Source organism: Lepidochelys olivacea (genome assembly GCF_965140295.1).
Source record: "Lepidochelys olivacea isolate rLepOli2 genome assembly, chromosome: 12".
Taxonomy (NCBI): domain Eukaryota; kingdom Metazoa; phylum Chordata; order Testudines; family Cheloniidae; genus Lepidochelys; species Lepidochelys olivacea.
Genome location: NC_140422.1, coordinates 40,098,439 through 40,123,658, shown reverse-complemented (window position 1 = coordinate 40,123,658; position 25,220 = coordinate 40,098,439). Strand labels below are relative to the sequence as shown.

Here is a 25,220-nt window from a genome sequence, read left to right as displayed (position 1 = left end):
ATTATCATACACATTGTGAAGAGAGTTGTCACTTTGGATGGGCTATTACCAGCAGGAGAGTGAGTTTGTGTGTGTGTGGGGGGGGTGGAGGGTGAGAAAACCTGGATTTGTGCTGGAAATGGCCCAACTTGATGATCACTTTAGATAAGCTATTACCAGCAGGACAGTGCGGTGGGAGGAGGTATTGTTTCATGATCTCTGTGTGTGTATATAATGTCTGCTGCAGTTTCCACGGTATGCATCCGATGAAGTGAGCTGTAGCTCACGAAAGCTCATGGTCAAATAAATTGGTTAGTCTCTAAGGTGCCACAAGTACTCCTTTTCTTTTTGCGAATACAGACTAACACGGCTGTTACTCTGAAACCTGACTTCTTGTGCATTATCTTGCGCTCTCAGGTTGGAGAAGGCATTTGCTTTTGAGGACTTTTATAGGTAGACCAGGTACTTCCTAGAATTTATTCTCTGGGAACTTTTGTTTTTCTAAGGAGTACTATAGAATAATCACCTTTTAAAAGGAAACTGACTTTTTCTAGTTCCTAACATTTTTTTTGTCACATTTTACCAATGGCATAGTGGAAGGAGCACTGGACTAGGACTCGGGAGACTTGGACTCTGTTCCTGCTCTGCCATGTACCTATTGGGTGACCCTGGGCAAGTTATTTTCCTGCTTTAGTTTCACCATCTGTAAAATGGGGATAATGATACTGACCTCTATAAAGCGCTTTGAGATCTACAGATGAAAAGTACTATATAAGAGCTAGGTGGTATTATTTAACATTAGTTTTATTTCAGTTGCTTCAGATTTCTAGAATGTTGCAGATGGAAGGTGCCATATAAAGGTAATATATTTATATACATGTACACACAGATTTAAAAGCCTTTATTTTGTTTCTAGGTGGAGAGTTCCAGTAAATCAACTGAACAGAGTGGTCCAGAGCCTCAAAGTGCTTTTTCAGAATCATTTGTAGGTGAGCGAGGAAGTATCTGTCCGAGAGAGATGGAAATTAAGTTTTCCTGACACAGTGAATTTCTACTTGTCATATGCCCTTAATTTCTTGTTCTATCAGTCTGCTAGTTTGTTCTTCTCTGAAATAGATATATAGTTGCAAGTATATACTGAGCACCGTGGTTCTCTTTTGGGTAGAATGAGGACAGCAGCAAGCCACATTTCCTATTCCTGGCCTAGCTTGTAAAGTCTTACAGGGTGACTTTTGAACACCACATCTGATTGGTTCCAAAATTTCAGGGAATGCTCTAGGCATCAAGGGTAGAAAACTATTGCTTTTGGTGAAAATGGGACAATCAGAACAGAGAAACAAATGAGCGATATGCAGAGCCCCTGGCATCTGGTTAGTGGAGCTAGCAGCTTCAACCAGCTCTGTAATTGGCTTTGGATCAAAGAGCTGGTTGATGGCAGCCATTACCACATTCTTCCAAACAATGCCCCTCATTTTAGTTCTGCCAGTTCACTTTAAAAATGTGGACATCCTCTAAAGAGAGAGAGGAGGAGAATAAGGATGGGGAGGCACGAGAAGAATGGAGGCACACTGTGTCCTTGGCATAGTGGGAAAAAGTATGGGAGCGCACTCAGACGTGGGAAGGGCGGGCAGACAGAGGCCCTGGCGTGGACGGGAGGGAGGAATGGGGGATTTAGCCCCTGACATGAGAGAAGTGTGGGGGGATTTCAGAGGGTCTGCAATAGAGAAGGATGGGAAGGAGCTTGTCAGGGAGAATGCAAGGAGCTCCTAGTGCGTGCAATGAACTTGGTGTACAAAAGCAATAAAGTGTGTTACCCCTAGTAGTAAATCCATAGGTATTTATGGGAGTACTTTGGTATGCATGTGAGAAGTGTAAGTACACAGCTGTAGTCAGTCACTTCCCTCAGAGCATCTTCAATCCACTCTTTTCTCATAGTAAGGTAGATAAATACCAGGGATGAGGTTGGTACCTGAGAGAGAGATCATTTAAAGATATAAAATAGTCTTCACTGGCATGTCTCTGCCCCCTAATTATAAAACAGTGTCCTATTAACATCCTGGCAAGATAAGTTTAACAGCCTGCCTAGTAAAATAATATCTTCCTAGTAACTTAAAATCCCAGGTTCTGTTGCAGATTTATTAATCTCCAAGAGGAAATGGGGGAAGTCATGTCACTTGGGACTTCTAAAAGTAGTCTGGCTAATCAGCCTTTTCTAAAGCATGAAAAAATTCCCTACATTAAAAACATTATTAGGATTGCAAAGCTGACCACTCAACAGTTAGGAAATTCCAGAATTAAGATTGCCTGTGCCTTCTTAATTTGGCCCCCTTATGTGTATGCATCATGATATGATTTTTGAATTATGTGATCACTGTCACAGTTCAAGGGCAACTGCACCAGTATTCCTTTTTCTTGATCTTCCAAAGGCACCCACTCGTCAGGGCATAGCTTCAAAAGGCTGGGTTTTGCATAAGCAGAGTTGGGGAATTTACATTAATCTCCCCCTACATTTTCCCAAGGAAAACCACTTAATACTTATTGTTCCAGGAGTTTATTCTTGTCTGACACATTGTTCAGTCTAGTCTCTTGAACCTTCAGGGCTCACATCTGCCACATTTCCCCCCTCAAGAGGTTACACAATCCTGTCCCACAATACATAAACAATTCATTTAATACATTGGACCCAAAAGATACTTAAACTTAATTCAATAAGATCGCCCAAGCATAATGCAGGAAACTGCCATGTTTGTCACATGCTATTTTTTCTCCGACCCCCTGCCTTATTCAGTGCACAGGCTGGATGGTACTCAATTAATGAGCAGCTATTAAATATTTTGTTTTACCCTCATTGTTCAATGTATGGTCATAGGCCTTTTTTACTGCATACTGTTTGAATCCTGCTGTGAAGATAGAATTAATAGCCTCATGGGCTTTTTCTCTGGTACTAATCGCTGTAGTACCTGAGTGCTTCACAAACAATAACTAGTTATTTTTCACAATACCCCTATGAAATAAGTTTTATCCCTTTTACAGATGGGGAGTTAAGGCAGAGAGAGATTAAGATCAAAAGCATGAACTAATTTTGGGTGACCAAATTTGAGAAACAGTGATCTTTTTTCAGAGTACTTAGCATTATTTTACACTTTATGTATTCAAGCACATCTCCCATTGCTAGTGACCACTTCTGAAAATTTGATTTAAGGAGCCACCCTGATTTCCAGTCTCAAAGTGTTTGAATCATATGATTCCATCCTTGAAAGCTATGAAGAAAGTCAGGCCTGTCAGTGGAGGGGTCCACTCAAGGGACAAAAACTAGAATATGGCTTGCCCTGTAATTCTGGCAGTAGCCTTTCTTAAGTTTGTCAGATACTGACAGGTAAAGTCCTCTGACTTCTGAATATTTTGGTTATTTTCAAATTTTGTCCCTCAGAGACGAGCTCTAATACTGTTAGTCAGCAAGCACTTTACAAACGAGATCATCACAACATCCCTTTTAGGTAGATGATGTTCTGTCCATTTTGTGGATGGGGGAAAATGAGGCAGGGAAGGAGATCAAGCGATTTACCCAAAGCCATAGATGGAGAGAGAGTTAGCCAGGATTAAAACTCCAGAGTTGTTGGTTCCTAGTCTAGTGCTCAGCCCACAATCCTTTGACACTATTAACTTTGCTTTGTGTTCCAGTCTCCATTCTGCAGGAGCAGGCCTCGAGGCTGGGAGTACCAATGGGAATCTTGTCAGCCAATACCACTGCTACCAACATTGAACAGATTTGCAAAACTTCCATGGAGTCCAACCAAGTTGCACTGTTGAATTTGGAGCAGAGAGTAAGAGGAAAATCTTTTCTTTTATGCCCACAAAGATGAACATTGGGAGGGAAAAGGCATTGTTAATGGTTATTTTTATTTTTACACTTTAAGCTCACTCTGCCTGGCCTCCATAAACATATATGTAGTCCCCAAAAGATTTAAAAAAAAAAAAAATACAAAACCAGTAATGGAACTAGATAGCTGATGGTTCATATCTGTATTTTGTAAAATCCTTAGAAATGGAGCATTCTTTTTCTAAACATGAAAGCTACTGAATTGACAGCCCTGGAAATGATGTCCTCTGTTTATCCATAGAGCTAGTACAGTGTGAGTAGTGGCTGTGCAAGCTTCTTGTATATGATTCTTCTTTAGTATGCCCCAGCCCTTCCCAAGAGGTTCATTTTATTGTGTCCATTGTTTAATTTTTAGCATCCCTGCTTGCAATTTTAGCGAATTATTGTGTTGGTTTGTGTGTGTGGACACCAGAAGCTGTACTGAGACTATTAACTCACTTCACCGAGGCAACTGAACAGCCATCAGGCCCTGGTGGTATAGGGTGACTCTTGCTTCTGATGCTTGAGTTCATGAATTCACATTGCTGTGCTGCCATCACTGGGTGAACAAAAATAGTTGGAAAGCTGTCCTGTGACAGTGATTACAGTCACTACTGACGTGGGGTGCATTTGAACTCATAACCCAAAGGTGAAAGGTTCACTGTCTCCTCGCCAATCAATCCCCTGAGCCATTCAGTCACTAAAATTCAACAAATAAGGAAAAACAGGAAAATATTTTTATAATTATATGCAATATTTACTGAGGGGACTTTTTCCATTCCAGAAGAAATTGTCTTGTTTGCTTCAAACTGTCAAGGATTTGTTGGTGCACAATGCCTTCTGTCGTTTGCTCTTCTGTCAAGAACTGTGGAAAAAGCAGGTAAGACCTCTGAAGAGAAATGCTGGTTCTGCAGACTGTAGGGACAGAACATTTAGATTATTTGAGTGGAACCAGTAGTGCATATTAAACTCTCTTGTTATGTATCCCCTGAAAGCAAGGGGTAACACTAAAATAGACTGCAGAAATCTAATAATCTGATTTCCTCCTGTTAATGGCCGATAGCAGCATGCTCAGGAGCTTATTGGTCCTACTTTTTGAAGGATGGTGGCCATTTTGCATTTCCCCGGGTGTCACCACGGCCTTTTTGGCACTTTAAAAGCATAATTCTGTCTTAATGTGAAGGAGCATTGATTTTTCCATTTAAAATATTTTAAAACTAAAATCTATTAAAGCTGTGTGAATTAATCTAAAAAGGCCATACATTCAGGGAAAGGAAGCCAATAAGGCTACCCTTCCCCCCCCAAAATATTAATGGCTGTTTGATAGTGACTGCAACAGGTGAACAGGAGATGGCTTGCAAAGTAGGACAATATTTTAAAAAACTATGAGCATTTCTAGCAGGGGAGGACAAACATTGGTAGCCTTCCTGGTAAAGAGTTTAACTAAAAGCAATAGAAAATTTTTGGTCATGCATCTTATATTCTTAATAATAGGTCTTCCTGGGTGTTTGAAAGCACTTTACTTTCATTCTGCTTCACAGTGCCTCTGAAGCATGCTGATATCTGGAATAGTAAATGCTCCTTTTCATATGCTATTGATTGTTTAATAACTATTTGTATTATAGCTAGTGTGTTATGTGGTTTCCATTTTTTTAAGCCACCTGACTGGCTTCTGCATTCAACTCTTGCCATGAGAAAAGGGAGCATTAGCATTGGCCGACTGGCTTTTGGCATCAAAGAGTGGTAGTGAATGTAAGCTATTACCTGTCATTCTGCTTTTTATATGAATGCTAGTGTTTGTGAAAAATGCTAGATTGACAGCACTGGCGACTGAGATCTATTTTTCCACAAAAAATGTACAACACAGACAGCAGCTCTGCAAGTTTCAATCCTTCTCTGTAGGGAAGGGTAATTTACTCTTAATGTCTGTCTACCTTTGGGTTTTATATTGTCACTAGTGCTGTCAAGCGATTAAAAAAATTAATCACAATTAATCGCTCAATTAAACAATAATAGAATACCATTTAAATATTTTTTGATGTTTTCTACATTTTCAAATGTATTGATTTCAATTACAACACAGAATACAAAGTGTACAATGCTCACTTTATTTTTTTACATGTATTTGCACTGTAAAAAACCTAAGAAATAGTATTTTTCAATTCACCTAATACAAAGTACTGTAATGTAATCTCTTTATCGTGGAAGTTGAATTTACAAATGTAGAATTATGTAAAAAAAAAACAAAAAAACCTGCATTCAAAAATAAAACAATATTAAAATTTTAGATCTTGCAAGGCCACTCAGTCCTACTTCTTGTTCAGCCAATTGCTCAGACAAATAAGTTTGTTTACATTTGCAGGAGATAATGCTGCCCGCTTCTTGTTTACAATGTTACCTGAAAGCAAGAACAGGCATTCTCATGGCAGTGTTGTAGCCGATGTCACAAGATATTTACGTGCCAGATGCGCTAAAGATTCATATTTCCCTTCATGCCTCAACCACCATTCCAGGGGACATGCGTCCGTGCTGATGACTGGTTCTGCTCAATAACAGTCCAAAGCAGCTTTCTTTTTTGGTGGTTTGGGTTCTGTAGTTTCCACATCAGAGTGTTGCTCTTTTAAGACTTCTGAGAGCATTTGCCACACCTCAGATTTTGGAAGGCACTTCAGATTCTTAAAACTTGGGTCGAGTGCTGTAGCTGTCAGAGGATGTTGTGAAGGCCAAAACCATAAACATAGGGTTAAAAAAAAGAACTAGATAAATTCATGGAGAATAGGTCCATCAATGGCTATTAGCCAGGAAGGGCAGGAATGGTGTCCCTAGCCTCTGTTTGAGTGACTGGGGATGAATCACTTGATGATTACCTGTTCTGCTCATTCCCTCTGAGGCACCTGGCACTGGCCACTGTTGGAAGACAGGATACTGGGCTAGATGGATCTTTGGTCTGACCCAGTAGGGCCGTTCTTATGTTCTATCTTTAGAAATCTCACATTGGTATCTTCTTTGTGTTTTGTCATTTCTGCAATGAAATTGTTCGTAAAATGAACAACATGTGCTGAGTTGTCATCTGAGACTGCAATAACATGAAATATATGGCAGAATGCGGGTAAAACAGAGCCGAGGACATACAATTCTCCCTCAAGGCATTCAATTACAAATTTAATGAACGCATTTTTTTTTAACGAGTGTTATTAGCATGGAAGCTACATGGAAGCATGTAGCATAACAGCTACAAAAGTCCCATGCAAATGCCTGTTCTCACTTTCTGGTGACATTGTAAAGAAGAAGTGGGCAGCATTGTCTCCTGTAAATGTTTGTCTTAGCAATTGGCTGAACAAAAAGTAGGACTGAGTGGACTTGTAGGCTCTGAAGCTTTACATTGTTTTGTTTTTGAGTGCAGTTATGTAACAACAAAAATTCTAAATTTTTAAGTTGCAATTTCATGACTAAGAGATTGCACTGCAGTACTTGCATGAGGTGAATTGAAAAATAGTATTTCCTTTGTTTAATTTTTACAGTATAAATATTTATAATAAAAAATATACACTTTGATTTAAATTATAACACAGAATATAATATATATGAAAATGTGGAAAAACATCCAAAATATTTAATAAATTTCAATTGGTATTCTGTTGTTAACAGTTTGATTTAAAACAGTGATTAATGGCGATTAATTTTTTTGAGTTAATTGCATGAGTTAACTGCGATTAATTGACAACCCTAGTTATTACCAATCCATTGAGGTGTCCATTGTTCCTTTAGAACGTAATCAGGATTATTCCAGGGATGTAAAGTGACCTGAATGATTTATCATTCTTAATTAACATTTCAAAAGTGGGTAGGAGAGAATAGGTCTATGGTAACTTTTTTTTTATTGGTATTTTATATATTACTGTTATGATGAGCTCAGATTTTTTCACACCCTTAATCTGACTAACAGTTTTTAATTTTCTTTTAATGTTTGCCCCTGGAAAGTTTGCTATTGTAAATGTTACCCACTATCATCTGACTGTAGCATTATTCCTCTTAGAATCCTCCCGTGTTGGAAGTTGTGTGGCACCTGCACAGAGGCAACATTGTTAGCTTGGGAGAGCTGCTGGAGAGGTAAGCAGAGGTTTATACGTTTGCAGATGTCTTTAGTCTCAAACATATAGAAACCTTATCTGGGATTAGTTGTTAATGTCTTTGCCTAAAATTTGCTTCAGAAGTTCTTGGCCATTAAAAAATAAAATTGGTCTAGAACAGGGATCTTACTGTGCATAAGCTGCACACTTCTGTCTTTACAAGGCAGAGTATTACAACAGAAAGAAAAGGAGGACTTGTGGCACCTTAGAGACTAACCAATTTATTAGAGCATAAGCTTTCGTGAGCTACAGCTCACTTCCTCAGATGCATATCGTGGAAACTGCAGCAGGCTTTATATATACACAGAGAATATGAAACAATACCTATTCCCACCCCACTGTCCTGCTGGTAATAGCTTATCTAAAGTGATTTCCAGCACAAATCCAGGTTTTCTCACCCTCCACCCCCCCACACAAATTCACTCTCCTGCTGGTGATAGCCCATCCAAAGTGACAACTCTTTACACAATGTGCATGACAATCAAGCTGGGCTATTTCCTGCATAAATCCAGGTTCTCACATCCCCCCCACCCCCATACACACACAAACTCACTCTCCTGCTGGTAATAGCTCATCCAAACTGACCACTCTTCAAGTTAAAATCCAAGTTAAACCAGAACATCTGGGGGGGGGGGGGGTAGGAAAAAACAAGAGGAAACGGGCTACCTTGCATAATGACTTAGCCACTCCAAGTCTCTATTTAAGCCTAAATTAATAGTATCCAATTTGCAAATGAATTCCAATTCAGCAGTTTCTCACTGGAGTCTGGATTTGAAGTTTTTTTGTTTTAAGATAGCGACCTTCATGTCTGTGATCGCGTGACCAGAGAGATTGAAGTGTTCTCCGACTGGTTTATGAATGTTACAATTCTTGACATCTGATTTGTGTCCATTTATTCTTTTACGTAGAGACTGTCCAGTTTGACCAATGTACATGGCAGAGGGGCATTGCTGGCACATGATGGCATATATCACATTGGTGGATGTGCAGGTGAATGAGCCTCTGATAGCGTGGCTGATGTTATTAGGCCCTGTGATGGTGTCCCCTGAATAGATATGTGGGCACAGTTGGCAACGGGCTTTGTTGCAAGGATAAGTTCCTGGGTTAGTGGTTCTGTTGTGTGGTATGTGGTTGTTGGTGAGTATTTGCTTCAGGTTGCGGGGCTGTCTGTAGGCAAGGACTGGCCTGTCTCCCAAGATTTGTGAGAGTGTTGGGTCATCCTTTAGGATAGGTTGTAGATCCTTAATAATGCGTTGGAGGGGTTTTAGTTGGGGGCTGAAGGTGACGGCTAGTGGCGTTCTGTTATTTTCTTTGTTAGGCCTGTCCTGTAGTAGGTAACTTCTGGGAACTCTTCTGGCTCTATCAATCTGTTTCTTTACTTCTGCAGGTGGGTATTGTAGTTGTAAGAAAGCTTGACAGAGATCTTGTAGGTGTTTGTCTCTGTCTGAGGGGTTGGAGCAAATGCGGTTGTATCGCAGAGCTTGGCTGTAGACGATGGATCGTGTGGTGTGGTCAGGGTGAAAGCTGGAGGCATGCAGGTAGGAATAGCGGTCAGTAGGTTTCCGGTATAGGGTGGTGTTTATGTGACCATTGTTTATTAGCACTGTAGTGTCCAGGAAGTGGATCTCTTGTGTGGACTGGACCAGGCTGAGGTTGGTGGTGGGATGGAAATTGTTGAAATCATGGTGGAATTCCTCAAGGGCTTCTTTTCCATGGGTCCAGATGATGAAGATGTCATCAATATAGCGCAAGTAGAGTAGGGGCTTTAGGGGACGAGAGCTGAGGAAGCGTTGTTCTAAATCAGCCATAAAAATGTTGGCATACTGTGGGGCCATGCGGGTACCCATAGCAGTGCCGCTGATCTGAAGGTATACATTGTCCCCAAATGTGAAGTAGTTATGGGTAAGGACAAAGTCACAAAGTTCAGCCACCAGGTTAGCCGTGACATTATCGGGGATAGTGTTCTTGACGGCTTGTAGTCCATCTTTGTGTGGAATGTTGGTGTAGAGGGCTTCTACATCCATAGTGGCCAGGATGGTGTTATCAGGAAGATCACCGATGGATTGTAGTTTCCTCAGGAAGTCAGTGGTGTCTCGAAGGTAGCTGGGAGTGCTGGTAGCGTAGGGCCTGAGGAGGGAGTCTACATAGCCAGACAATCCTGCTGTCAGGGTGCCAATGCCTGAGATGATGGGGCGCCCAGGATTTCCAGGTTTATGGATCTTGGGTAGTAGATAGAATATCCCAGGTCGGGGTTCCAGGGGTGTGTCTGTGCGGATTTGATCTTGTGCTTTTTCAGGAAGTTTCTTGAGCAAATGCTGTAGTTGCTTTTGGTAACTCTCAGTGGGATCAGAGGGTAATGGCTTGTAGAAACTCGTGTTGGAGAGCTGCCGAGCAGCCTCTTGTTCATATTCCGACCTATTCATGACGACAACAGCACCTCCTTTGTCAGCCTTTTTGATTATGATGTCAGAGTTGTTTCTGAGGCTGTGGATGGCATTGCGTTCCGCATGGCTGAGGTTATGGGGCAAGTGATGCTGCTTTTCCACAATTTCAGCCCGTGCACGTCGGCGGAAGCACTCTATGTAGAAGTCCAGTCTGCTGTTTCGACCTTCAGGAGGAGGTCGAAACTCCTCCTGAAGGTCGAAACAGCAGACTGGACTTCTACATAGAGTGCTTCCGCCGACGTGCACGGGCTGAAATTGTGGAAAAGCAGCATCACTTGCCCCATAACCTCAGCCATGCGGAACGCAATGCCATCCACAGCCTCAGAAACAACTCTGACATCATAATCAAAAAGGCTGACAAAGGAGGTGCTGTTGTCGTCATGAATAGGTCGGAATATGAACAAGAGGCTGCTCGGCAGCTCTCCAACACGAGTTTCTACAAGCCATTACCCTCTGATCCCACTGAGAGTTACCAAAAGCAACTACAGCATTTGCTCAAGAAACTTCCTGAAAAAGCACAAGATCAAATCCGCACAGACACACCCCTGGAACCCCGACCTGGGATATTCTATCTACTACCCAAGATCCATAAACCTGGAAATCCTGGGCGCCCCATCATCTCAGGCATTGGCACCCTGACAGCAGGATTGTCTGGCTATGTAGACTCCCTCCTCAGGCCCTACGCTACCAGCACTCCCAGCTACCTTCGAGACACCACTGACTTCCTGAGGAAACTACAATCCATCGGTGATCTTCCTGATAACACCATCCTGGCCACTATGGATGTAGAAGCCCTCTACACCAACATTCCACACAAAGATGGACTACAAGCCGTCAAGAACACTATCCCCGATAATGTCACGGCTAACCTGGTGGCTGAACTTTGTGACTTTGTCCTTACCCATAACTACTTCACATTTGGGGACAATGTATACCTTCAGATCAGCGGCACTGCTATGGGTACCCGCATGGCCCCACAGTATGCCAACATTTTTATGGCTGATTTAGAACAACGCTTCCTCAGCTCTCGTCCCCTAAAGCCCCTACTCTACTTGCGCTATATTGATGACATCTTCATCATCTGGACCCATGGAAAAGAAGCCCTTGAGGAATTCCACCATGATTTCAACAATTTCCATCCCACCACCAACCTCAGCCTGGTCCAGTCCACACAAGAGATCCACTTCCTGGACACTACAGTGCTAATAAACAATGGTCACATAAACACCACCCTATACCGGAAACCTACTGACCGCTATTCCTACCTGCATGCCTCCAGCTTTCACCCTGACCACACCACACGATCCATCGTCTACAGCCAAGCTCTGCGATACAACCGCATTTGCTCCAACCCCTCAGACAGAGACAAACACCTACAAGATCTCTGTCAAGCTTTCTTACAACTACAATACCCACCTGCAGAAGTAAAGAAACAGATTGATAGAGCCAGAAGAGTTCCCAGAAGTTACCTACTACAGGACAGGCCTAACAAAGAAAATAACAGAACGCCACTAGCCGTCACCTTCAGCCCCCAACTAAAACCCCTCCAACGCATTATTAAGGATCTACAACCTATCCTAAAGGATGACCCAACACTCTCACAAATCTTGGGAGACAGGCCAGTCCTTGCCTACAGACAGCCCCGCAACCTGAAGCAAATACTCACCAACAACCACATACCACACAACAGAACCACTAACCCAGGAACTTATCCTTGCAACAAAGCCCGTTGCCAACTGTGCCCACATATCTATTCAGGGGACACCATCACAGGGCCTAATAACATCAGCCACGCTATCAGAGGCTCATTCACCTGCACATCCACCAATGTGATATATGCCATCATGTGCCAGCAATGCCCCTCTGCCATGTACATTGGTCAAACTGGACAGTCTCTACGTAAAAGAATAAATGGACACAAATCAGATGTCAAGAATTGTAACATTCATAAACCAGTCGGAGAACACTTCAATCTCTCTGGTCACGCGATCACAGACATGAAGGTCGCTATCTTAAAACAAAAAAACTTCAAATCCAGACTCCAGCGAGAAACTGCTGAATTGGAATTCATTTGCAAATTGGATACTATTAATTTAGGCTTAAATAGAGACTTGGAGTGGCTAAGTCATTATGCAAGGTAGCCCGTTTCCTCTTGTTTTTTCCTACCCCCCCCCCCCCCCCAGATGTTCTGGTTTAACTTGGATTTTAACTTGAAGAGTGGTCAGTTTGGATGAGCTATTACCAGCAGGAGAGTGAGTTTGTGTGTGTATGGGGGTGGGGGGGATGTGAGAACCTGGATTTATGCAGGAAATAGCCCAGCTTGATTGTCATGCACATTGTGTAAAGAGTTGTCACTTTGGATGGGCTATCACCAGCAGGAGAGTGAATTTGTGTGGGGGGGTGGAGGGTGAGAAAACCTGGATTTGTGCTGGAAATCACTTTAGATAAGCTATTACCAGCAGGACAGTGGGGTGGGAATAGGTATTGTTTCATATTCTCTGTGTATATATAAAGCCTGCTGCAGTTTCCACGATATGCATCTGAGGAAGTGAGCTGTAGCTCACGAAAGCTTATGCTCTAATAAATTGGTTAGTCTCTAAGGTGCCACAAGTCCTCCTTTTCTTTTTGCGAATACAGACTAACACGGCTGCTACTCTGAAACCTATTACAACAGAGTTATACCTTAGAGAATAAATTTACCTCTACGCTATAAATTGATATAGGACAGAAACCTTGATGATAGATTGAAGTTAGAAGTTAAGATATACTGGAATGATTGTGCTTTCTGATAGACTTTCAATAGGTCCCATTTTAGGAATCATGTAGCAAAAACTTTATCATCCTGAGAATTTACAGATTCAGTTCCTGTAGCAGTCAAGTGATTGAAACCCTGCGCAGCATCTTGCAAGTGTGTGCCACAGTGTTCTAATAAATAAAATCAAGCAATCCTTCAGAGGATTGTCTCGTGCTATGTGCGGAGGTTGGAGATTTCTTGGCTCCCCTGATAATGATATTGCTTTCTTTTTCTGTTACTGATACTGGGTGGGATAATTGCATGCGTTGCCTATTTTAATTAGTTGAACTTGGTTGGTTTTTCAATGTGACCTGAAGAAATCATCCACAGGATGTTAGGTAGTTCCTTCGAGACAGAAAAGCTTTTTTCTTACTGTTCTTTATGGATATATTTTTATGGTGGAAATAAATAATTAATTTAACATGAGATTTCAAGATCGGTTCTCTTTCTGTGGGCACATTCATTCTGAAATATTTTATAAAGGAAATAGAGCTTTCAGTTGGCACAACTTTAAGAAATAAATACCAGACATGGAGTCAAGGCGTGGAAGCATCTGTCCTCTCCTGAATGTGAGTGAATGTTAGTTGGAGGAAAAATAAATATCACAATAAAGAGAGTGAAACAAATCAAACCTGCTTTTGTTGTCTTCTCAGCAATTCAGACACCCCTGCTGTGGTGGAGTGGCTATGCAGCAGCCTTTGTCTGCTTTGTAAGCAGACAGACAGTTCTTCCCTGGATGTGGAGCTTTCTGGGCACATACTCTCAGGTAACACTTTGAGTTTAGGCATTTAACACAGTGTGGTCTTAAGTACTTAAACTTTAGAATCTACAACAGATATCATTCAACTTAGAACTTTAGGTATATGAAAACACAGTCTTCAGCTTGTATTCTTTTGTTATCTGTTTTGATGAAGAGGGCTACATTTCTATACTGATAAGGGAATTTAAGAAAGTGAATTCTTTGACTGTTAACCTGGAACCATAATTTTCTCTTTCTTTATTCCTTCATAACTTTTGTTTTAATAATTAAGAGAATGTCCATTCCACTACTGGCCATGATATCATTAGAGTTGTGGTGGCTAAAATCTCCTGTTCCTCTTTCTTCTATCCTGTCCCCACTATTCCATTTGTCTTTCATCGCTTCTAGCATGTAGTTTTGCACATAAATGTTTTATATTCTGTTACATTACATGTTAGTGACCTGAAGTTCATTTTTTTGACCAGCAAAGGGTTGTGGTGGTAGAGGTGTGTCACCAGCACTCGTTTCCTGCATCCTGATCATGTCACCTCCATATAGTACCCATCATCCATTTGGCTATTTAAAAAAAAACAAAAAAAACCCACAAACCTAATACTAACCAGGATTCCATTTTATGTTTTCTCCTCTGCCCACCTTTTTGTCTAATTTTGTGCTTCTCTCCTGGTTCAGAAAAAGCTAATAGCTTGTTCGTTTTACTGAGGAGTACCAGTGAAATCTTTTGACCAGTGCACTTGGTCAGGTACTGCCAGGCAAACTGAGTTATCTGGTTGAAATTTCTGCATTTTCATTGTTCAAATACATGCATTCTTGAAAATTCAACATTCAGTCTGAGATTTTTGTCTGCACTGAGTGAATCTCTTCCAATAGTGGTGTGGGTTAATCCTCTTCCACAGATCTCCTCAGGCACAGTGGGATTTTTCTTCTGAGGAGGCTCACCTAGAGTGTAAAACTCTGAAGAGCCAATTATCTCTTCATGCATTTGAATCTGTAGCATAAGGAAAAGATAAATATTTTGTATAAAATGTGTAACAAACAACATATTGGCAGTCTGTTGTATTGATTGCATGACTCTGGAATATGTGAGTCAATGAACTGCCTATATATCTAAGTTCTTATATGGCCACTATCATTGAGGTATCTAAGCACCTCTGTGATATGTGATGCCTTTGGTCCTCCTGTATATGAAATAATTTTACCTCTAAAGAGATAGCAAGGTTGCCCAACACTAGGCTAACTTCGCTGTGTAATAAATGAAACTTTACCAGCAGTAACCCTTCTCGGAGACTGGATGTGTTCTTTCATTGTAGGTAAAAGAGAAGGCTGAAACAGTTGTTCGTTCTTGATTTTGCAGACTTTATGATTGTGTTTCTTCAGAATGGATTTCAGCAAACTTCAGATCCAGAAAAGAAGGTGGAATTCCAGAAAATCCCCCATGTAAGGGCAAAATGGTACTATTTATGCTTTTTTTTTTTTTTTTAAGCACCATTGATATACATGGTGATCTATAGTACACAGAATAAGACACAATCCGTGCTGGAAATTGCTTACAATTTAACATCGACAGGACAATAAGTCAGGAGAGCAATCAGAGAGGTAAACAGTGAGGAGACCAATGCAGAGGTGATTCTTTGAGAGTTTATCATAGACCTTCCAGAACTAATTTATGAAACTGGCTTTATTTCAAAATCAATATGCTTTGTAAAGGTGATTTTTTTGGAATGATGAATTGTCACAGTAACTCTTTTCAGGGTCACCATTTTTTTTTTCTACATACAGATTTTGCTTGATTGCTCTGCTTCCTTTCCAATGTGCAATGCGAAATACTGTGAAGTAGTAGAAAAAAAACTGGGAAATTCTATATATTGTGTTTATACTACAAATAGTTGTATGTTAACAGTTAATCTTTAAATTAGGAATTTTAGGATAATTTAATTTTTGAGCCAATATACTTACTTACAGCCTCCTTAAATGCTAAATGGTCTTAATTTGTTTATTTTAAATAGATCTGTTATGCTGTACTGCAAAAAATGTTGACATGTAAGTATTAATTATTTATAATTTGGGGCTTTGTGCAATTTACTAGGAATGTACTTTGCTAGACATACCTCCATTCTTTCCTGGGAGATTTCCAAGGGCATTAAGGAGCTGTTTACTAGTGATGGATTTCCTCTGTTGTGTTGCATCATGTACATCACTAGTCATTTAAGATAACTCTGATGCACTTTCCCCCATGAGCTTCCTATTGTATTGCAGATAACCCCTTGTTCTTTTATACTAGCTCTCTCTGACTAAGAACTTTGAATTTGCATGTTTTATACAAGTGTCTTGGTGCTAAATCATTGTGACACCATAACACAGCATTTTTAACTAGCAGAATAACTTTTTGTAAAATTTGAAATATCTTTATATAGTGATGTGTTTAATGAGAATGAGCCAAGAATGAAACTTTGTAATTTAAACTGCATGTGTAATCTTCAAATCCCTGAATTTTCCCATGAAATCCATTTTGTGTTGGGCAGTCCTGATGATGATGCTGAGTGGGCAAGAATAGTAATGTCTGGATTTTCATCACAAATCACAATGCAAAAAACACCAAACAGAAGTCCAAAGCTTTTCTGATCAGCAGCAGATGATCTTCCTCACCTGTTGTTGTGCTGTCCATGCAGCTCTCTCTCTGCAGGGTGACCATTCAGTCATTGCCACTGATGCTTTATAGACCTTTATAGACCTAGAGACCAGTATATTGCCCTAATCCTCACATGTGGCTGTCATGCTGTTGACCACGTGTTCCTCTGGTTTCTCAATGGCAATATAATACAGCCCAGAACTGTATATAAACTGCAGGGTGTTCCACAAAAGGGAAATAATAAGGGCTTTAATACTAATTCTTAAATTTAGCTTGTTTAATTGACATCTGTGACACTGCTTGGCTCTTTACACTTCAGTAACTAATCAACTGCCTTAAAGCAGATTTAGATATTTTATATAAAATAACTTAATGATTTAACAAAGACCTTGGTCTGGGGGAGAAGTGTCAGCGTGAGAGAAGCAGTGGGAGCATTATGCTTTATATTAGGTATACAGTGATAGTGAGCTCCTGTGTCTGAAGATCAGAGTGGTTTTTCTCCTCTTCCCTCCCCTAGTCTCCTCTATTTAACATTAATTTATTCCTCTTTAGGAAGGGAGAGAATAAAGAGAGAAAATAGCAGGGTCTGGCAGATAAGGAACAAGTATGGGGCATTTGTGTGTCTCCTGCGTCTGAGTACATTTCCTTTTAAAAGTGGGTCACAAGAGGGAACCCCCAGTCTTAATCAAAGGGCTCTTCCCTTAAAGCTCAAGAGTTCTTTGATTTCCCTTCAGTAATTTTGAGACTTTCAAAGATGTGATGGAGCAAGAAACGGAAAAGCTGTTCTGTCTACCACATTCACTAGAGCAGTGGTTTTAAATCTTTTTCCATTTATGGACCCCCTAGAAAATTTCAGATGGAGGTGTGGACCTCTTTGGAGATCTTAGACATAGTCTACGGACCCCCAGGGGTCTGCCGACCACAGGTTGTAAACCACTGCGGTAGAGTAAAAGATCAGCATTTAGTCTGGTCAATGAGAACTGTAACTTGATGGGCCAAGACAGTACTGGGTATGAGTTGCCAGTGCACTTCGTTGTCTTCGTCAACAATTAATGCAGTAGGCCTAGTCTTCATTTGAGTGTTACTTAGGGCTTGGCTACACTTGTGAGTTACAGCACAATAAAGGAGCCCCAGGTGCCCTAGCTCACTACCCGTCCACACTGGCAAGGCACGTAGAGTGCTCTGTCTCCGCAGCTACAGCACTGCTGGTACTCCACCTTGGCGAGTGGAATAATGTTTGCTGCGCCCCTGCTGGAACACCGTGGTACCAGTGTGGATTCCCTGGTCCTATAGTGCGCTCTGATCAGTCTCCAGAAGTGTCCCACAATGCCTGTGCTAGCCACTCTGGTCATCACTTTGAATTCTACTGCCCTGCCGTCAGGTGACCAACCATCAGACCTGCCCTTTAAATTCTCTGGGAATTTTGAAAATCCCCTTCCTGTTTGCTTAGCCAGGTGTGGAGTGCTCTCAGCGAATCTTTCCAGGTGACCATGCCTCCACGCGCCAGGCGATCTCCAGTATGGAGCAATGGCAAGGGGCTGGACCTCATCAGTGTTTGGGGGGAGGAAGCTGTCCAGTCCCAGCTGCGCTCCAGCCACAGGAATTACAATGTCTTCAGGCAGATATCAAGGGCCATGGTGGAAAGGGGACGCACTGCAGTGCAGGGTTAAAGTGAAGGAGTTGTGGAATGCCTACCACAAAGCCCGAGAGACAAACAGCCTCTCCAGTGCTGCCCCTGCGACCTGCCGTTTTTACAAAGAGCTGGATGCAATACTTGGGGGCGACCCCACCTCCATGCCGAGTACCACCATGGACACCTGAGAGGCCAGTGCAACAAGGCAGGAGGAGGAGGAGCAGCAAAGCGGGAGCGAGGGTGCTCCGGCGGAGGAAGACACCCTAAAATCCGTAGATGCGTGCAGCCAGGAGCTGTTGTCAAGCCAGGAGGAAGGTAGCCAGTCGCGGTGGCCAATGCTTGGGGAGGGACAAACACCAGAGGAGGTTCCCGGTAAGCAGCTTTTATTTTGGGAAGGAAGTTATTTGGTACAGGCTTTTGGGATGAGGAGGGTTAGGGCCGCATGCATGCCTAGATGCGGAATAGGGCGTTGATGTGCTCTCTCACATCGTGGTAATTGGCCTCGGTAATCTCTTCAAAGGTCTCAGCCAGAACTTGGGCAATATGCTTGCGCAGGTTTTTCGGGAAAGCCACTGTTGTCCTCGTCCCAGTAAAGCTAACTTGTCCGCGCCACTGTGCCGTGAGGGGCGGGGAGACCATTGCTGCACACAGGCATGCTGCATATGGGCCAGAGCGGAAGCCGCATTGCAGTAGAAGACTCTCCCTTTCTTCCCTGGTCACCTTCAGCAGCGAGATATCTTCCAGGACGAACTCCTGTGGAAAATGTGGGGACAGTGTTCAGTATAGGGGCCCCCTGCCGCTGTTGGCTATCCCTAAGGCACAGAAACCCAGAGGACAGTACAGCCGTGAAACAATCAGTCACGCTTGACCCTGTCTTACTCACCATTTTGGGGCTCCCATGCTTTGTGCGCTCGCTTTGGCACAGGCAAATTATGCTATTGTATAGACTGTGCTTGCCCTTGACTACGGGGGAATCATTGCTCTGTCTGGTGTGAACAATGCTGCCTCTGTTAAGTGTTGCATTTTACCTTTACAGATGCAACTTTGAGATCTCAGCCGTCCGTGTTATCAACGGCCGAGAGGCTGCAAAGAATCAGGAAGAGGTCACATAGAAGCAAAGAGGACATGCTGCATGATTTCATGCAGCATTCAACTAATGAAAATAAAAACGTGCAGGAGTGGCGGGAGAGTGAAAGGAGGGTCTGCCAGCAAAATGCGGATCGCCGGCACCAAAATACAGAGCGGGTGATAAGCATCATGGAGCGCCAAGCGGACTTGATCCAGGCTCTTGTAGTCAGGCAGGCGGAGCACTACTGTGCCCCCGCGCGTGCTCCTTTTCCCCACTTCCCCCCGCAGCCCTTTTCCCAAACTCTTCTGCCACCATGTCGCCTCCAAACCACTTTCCCCAACATCCGAGTTCTTACCGCTACCCATTGCCTCCAACACCTGTAGCTTTGCCACCCAGCCCTGAAAACTATGACCCTTACCCACTGCACTCAACCCCCATCACCATGCAGTGTAGCCATCCTGAAGTGCAGCATGCATTGCTCAGCACTCCAGATGGGACATATACAAATCCGTGATTGTACTGTTCCCCACCCCCTTGCCCTTTGTGTTTCACAAGCAGTTGTGTTGTGTTTCTTTTCAATAAATTGATTTTTTGGCTTTGAAAACATTCTTTATTATTGCATAACATAAAAGAAACCTTAGCCCAGGAAAGCAACAGGCACTGCAAGTCAGTGTTTCATATGTAGCAAACACAGATTCCTACTGCGCTTCACTCCCGTGCAGGGCACCACATCAGACATTACTGTTGGCTTTCAGCCTCAAATTGCTCCTTCAAGCCATCCCTAATCCTTGCAGCCCCGTGCTGGGCCTCCCTAATAGCCCTGCTCTCTGGCTGTTCAAATTCAGCCTCCAGGTGTTGAACCTCCAAGTTCCATGCGTGAGTGAATCTTTCACCCTTCCCTTAACAATTGTTATGGAGGGTACAACACGCGGATAAAACCGCGGGGATGCTGTTATTGGCCAGGTCCAGCTTCCTACACAGAGAGCTCCAGCGACCCTTTAAACAGCCAAAAGCACACTCCACAGTCATTCTGCACCGGCTCAGCCTGTTGAACCTCTCCTTACTGCTGTCAAGGCTCCCTGTGTAGGGTTTCATGAGCCACGGCATCAAAGGGTAAGCGGGGTCTCCAAGGATCACAATGGGCATTTCGACTTCCCTTACGTTGAACTGCTGGTCTGGGGAAAAAAGTCCCAGCTTGCAGCTTCCTGAACAGGCCAGTGTTACAAAAGATGAGTGCATCATGCACCTTTCTGGGCCAGCCTGTGTTAATGTCAATGAAATGCCCACGATGATCCACAAGTGCCTGGAGAACCATAGAGAAATAGCCCTTCCGATTAATATACTTGGAGGCTAGGTGGGCTGGTGCCAGAATTGGAATATGCTTCCCATCTATCGCCCCTCCGCAGTTAGGGAAACCCATTTGTGCAAAGCCAGCCACAATGTCATGCACATTACCCAGAGTCACGGTTCTTCTGAGCAGGATGTGATTAATGGCCCTGCAAACTTGCATCAACCTGATTCCAACGGTTGACTTCCCCACTCCAAACTGGTTAGCGACCGATCGGTAGCTGTTTGGAGTTGCCAGTTTCCAGATTGCAATAGCCACCTGCTTCTCCCCCATCAGGGCAGCTCTCATTCTCGTGTCCTTGTGCCGCAGGATGGGGGTGAGCTCCTCACACAGTCCCATGAAAGTGGCTTTTCTCATCCAAAAGTTCAGCAGTCACTGCTCGTCATCCCAGACTTGCATGACGATGTGATCCCACCACTGTGCTTGTTTCCCAAGCCCAAAAGCGGCATTCCATGGTGGTGAGCATGTCTGTGAATGCCACAAGCAAACTCATGTTGTTTACATTACTTGAGTCGATATTGTCGTCGGAGTCCTCACTGTCACTTTGGATCTTAAGGAATAACTCAACTGCCAAATGTGATGCGCTGGCGAGACTCATCAGCATACTCAGCAGTTCGGGCTCCGTTCCTGCAGATTGAAAGGGAAGACAGAACGCACAGTACAAAAACCATTGAAAGATGGCACCAAATGTGGATGGAAGCAAAGGGAATGCTGGGATGTGAACTGATGCATCACGGGGCGTTGGGACAAGCCACAGCTCCAGAATGGGAAGAGGTGCTCTGTGGGATAGCTGCCCACAATGCACTGCTCCCAGTGCCGCTGCAAATGTGGCCACGCCAGTGTGCTTGCAGCTGTCAGTGTGGACAGACTGCTGTGCTTTTCCTACTGTGCTGTACGAAGGCAGGTTTAACTCACGGCGCTCTACATCTGCAAGTGTAGCCATGCTCTGAGTAGATATAACATGGGAAAACCCCAGAGTCGGGACTGACGGGGGAATTAACAAGCAGAATTCTGCTTTCTCTTTAGTACAGTGAGGAGAATCAGTCATCCACTAAAGAATAAGTGAATATATGATCTTCTAGCATAAACTACCTTCCTCCATGCAGAATCCTATTGTCTTTAGTGGGACTCCAAACAGGTGCAAGGATCTTCACTAGCACATCAAACTTCAGAATCTAGGGCACTAGGGTTTGGAAATTAAATTTTCATTTATGTACATCTTTAAATGGTTTAATTTCTAGTGCATGCTGGGGAGCCTTTTAAAATGGTTCAAGGTTAGTATTAGTAGCTTCTAAGCCTTTGTGTTACTTAGAGAAATTTTCATAAGAACCAAGCTCTGATGAATGGTTTCTGCTGCCCATTTCCCTAATGGGGTCACCTCCTTAAACGGTGCACAGGTTGCTTGTTGAAAAAAGAACAGGAGGACTTGTGGCACCTTAGAGACTAACAAATTTATTTGAGCATAAGCTTTTGTGGGCTACAGCCCACTTCATTGGATGCATAGAATGGAACATATAGGAAGAAGATATATAACCTACAGAGAACATGAAAAGGTGGAGTAAGAGGCTAATTAATTAAGAATTAGCCTCTTACTCCACCTTGTTATCTTCTTCCTATTTGTTCCATTCTATGCAGCCGACGAAGTGGGCTGTAGCCCATGAAAGCTTATGCTCTAATAAATTTGTTAGTCTCTAAGGTGCCACAAGTACTCCTGGATTTTTTGCAGATACAAATTAACACGGCTGCTACTCTGAAACATGTTGCTTGTTCTAATTAGTTCTTCCTTGTTTAATGACGGTGTTTTTTCCATCTTTCTTTCTCTTCCTTTGATTATTTGTGCTTTTTTTTTTGTTTTTATTTTGGGGGATCAGGGGTACTTGATGCTGTTGCTAATGAAAAACAGGAAGATTCTTCTAAATTACAGGCTGTGAAATGCTGGTAAGAAATCTCCTCCTGTGAGTATTGTCTGTTTTTCCCACTATTGCATGTCTGTTTTCTATAGACATAAAAATTATAAAATGAGTATATTTTAACCTGTTTACAAATAATTTAAAAGTATGGCTACTTATTTTTGGCATTCCCCTCCCTCATCAAATATATGTATGCAAACACTATAGACGATATCTGCAGAAAATAAATGTAAGTGTAGTAAAGTATATTTTGGCAATATAGGTGCCAGTTCTGAATTGTATGATATCCCCACAAGGCATTCTGTGACTTTCCTGGCAGTTATTCCTACCCTAGTTCTCGTCTTCCTGTCCCCTGCAGCTTCCATCAGTTCAGATCTCCTCCCGAATTTCCTGCTTCCAGACACCCTTAGTCCTGCTTTGATCCTATTCCCAATTAGCATTCCTGCTATGCATCTTTCAGTCTTCAGTCCCAGCCAGTGTTGTTGTGTAAAGCTGATAGTTTGAGCAGAATACACAGTAACCTCTTTTTGTATGTATTATAAAAACTGTCAGTTTTCTTCATTTTGGCAGTTTGACTGGTGAAAACAAATTTAAAGGGAAAAATAGTAATGAACTGTACTCCATATATCGTGGATCGTGGCTCCCGTTTATTGTTCCTGAACAGTTCTTTTGTTGTTTTTCATTTGTAGGCTGAACATATTCACTGTGACAATGTACAAAAGCACCAACTTTCCAGAGTCTTTGCAACAGTTCTTCATTCACACCCTGACTGAGATTCTTACCTATAATCCTTTGTTGAAAGGTAGGAATCAAAGAAGGAAAGGCTAGCTCTTCATGCTGTAGCTAGTGCATCCATCCTTGGCTGTAATGTGATACAGTTATAGGAAAAAATTGAGTTCTAAGTGTACAATAGAGTCGTCGTCGCCCACCTCCCCAGGGCTTGATGTCACTTTTTTGTGTGTGTGGTTTATTTTCTATTGGCTTACATCAAATGTTAAGGCAGGAAGGCTGCTGGTCTTTGGTGCCTACTCTAAAGCATGACTTGTCCAGGAAGAAATACATTTGGACTGCAAAGCACATGGAAAATAGCCCCATTGAACTGTGGTATGGCACTGCTTACCTGCTAATTGGGAGAAGTTTACATATAGTACTAAATGCAGGCTGTCTGTTAAAGTGTGAGGAAAGGTGGTGAATCACTGTCTGAAATATATCTGGATGCCTGATTTCAGGGAGGTTTCATGTTTTTATACCTGATCTAACTACTGGTAATAATAAAACTTGTTTTCTTTCCTGTGGACGCAGCATCTGATGCCATACATATGCAGAGAGAGTGGAGTTTTGCAAGAACCTGCCCACTGCTTACTACCTTGTATCGCAAAGTATGTCTGTCTCCCAAGATTTGCAAAGAGAATATTGTTTATATTTTTGCAGATCTTCAATTTCTGAAAACTTTCACTGCTTGATGTATTAAAATTGGTTTAAGAATATATTTACTCCAGTTCGTATACTTATTTTTCTTGTTGAAATGCTAATAATATACTTTAGATTGAGATGGGACTTCTCAAGAACAGTGTATTTCAGTCACAAAATCTGAGTCCTCTAATAGAGGTAGGCAACGGTGTGGTGGAAAGAAAACATAGTCGTAAGATTTTGTTTGTTCTGATTTAATTTTGTACAACTATGTGTGGATAAAGGAGGGAAAATGAAAGTAAAAGCACTCATTTAACAATAACAGTAACTAAAAATAAATAAATAAAGTAAGTGCTGGGCGCAGGGCACTTGGGTTGTTTGGTTTTGTTTGAAGGACTTGATCTTGCTCCCACTGAAGTAAATGGGAGAATTGCTGTTTGTTGTAGCAGGAATAGGGTCAAAAAGGGCTAGGGGTCTGGGAATCTGGTGCGTTGGACAGGTAGCTTTGTCTGAAAATAAGGCAGAAGGGAATTACCTTATTAATGAAGTCAGGAGTGTCCTGTGAGAAGAGAATCTGAGTGGGTTTCACTTTAGTGCCTGGTTAGAATGCATAGCTAAAGAGATTCACTGTTCCTGTCTTCCAGCTGTTTGTGGCATTCAGTGCAGAGAAGTTGATGTGTCATTTGCAGCAGATTCTGGAGACTCATGAGGTGAATTGGCAGCATGTGCTGTCCTGCTTTTCTACATTGGTAGTCTGCCAGACTGAAGCAGAGCAGCTGGTTAAAGGTACAGAGGGCTGAGAAACTTGGTAGGGAACCTGTGTGCATTGCTGTGTCTGGATTTCCAAATGCTGAACAGTCAGCCATTATAATATTAAATTTATAATCACTGCTTTTAGATGGCTTCAGACATTGTATAATTGTCTGCTGTGTTTATAAGGTAATAAACAATTCAGGAGCTCTGCTTTTCCTGTTAAATATTCCAAGTTTCACCTTGATGCACGTGCTACATGCTATGACTTTCCCATTTCTCAAATTTTAAATTCAGCTCGCTGTGGTTATGTGATAACCATCTTAATTGCTAACGTGGTTGGCAGGGTGTTCCAGAGTCTGACTTCTGCCTTCACGTGTGCATTTGCAATGTGATACTAGTAGGTAAACTCCATTTTTCTGAGTTTCCTATTGTGCATTCAGTTGCTGTATTCTGTGCAGTGCTTGGAGCCCTGTAGAGTCTAAAGGATTTGTTGAATAGCAAAAGT

At 42.3% G+C, this 25,220-nt stretch overlaps 1 protein-coding gene across 5 annotated transcripts in view; it reads left to right on the top strand.

The window, feature by feature from the left end:
• FANCA (FA complementation group A) overlaps window positions 1-25,220 on the top strand; it is a 77,700-nt gene that overhangs the window by 5,779 nt on the left and 46,701 nt on the right. For 4 of the 5 annotated variants that reach the window (XR_014713719.1, XR_014713720.1, XM_084644335.1 and 1 more), the window contains exons 3-13: window positions 896-968; window positions 3,661-3,803; window positions 4,623-4,718; window positions 7,875-7,948; window positions 13,860-13,972; window positions 15,318-15,400; window positions 15,970-16,003; window positions 22,514-22,580; window positions 23,242-23,354; window positions 23,855-23,931; window positions 24,607-24,748. Coding sequence is in view for 3 of the 5 variants with exons in the window: in XM_084644335.1 (XP_084500461.1) it covers window positions 896-968; window positions 3,661-3,803; window positions 4,623-4,718; window positions 7,875-7,948; window positions 13,860-13,972; window positions 15,318-15,400; window positions 15,970-16,003; window positions 22,514-22,580; window positions 23,242-23,354; window positions 23,855-23,931; window positions 24,607-24,748 (1,015 nt within the window). In the remaining 2 variants the exon portion in view is untranslated. Of the gene's footprint in view, window positions 1-895; window positions 969-3,660; window positions 3,804-4,622; window positions 4,719-7,874; window positions 7,949-13,859; window positions 13,973-15,317; window positions 15,401-15,969; window positions 16,004-22,513; window positions 22,581-23,241; window positions 23,355-23,854; window positions 23,932-24,606; window positions 24,749-25,220 lie in introns of those variants that run through there. The other variant, XM_084644337.1, reaches the window with a different exon arrangement.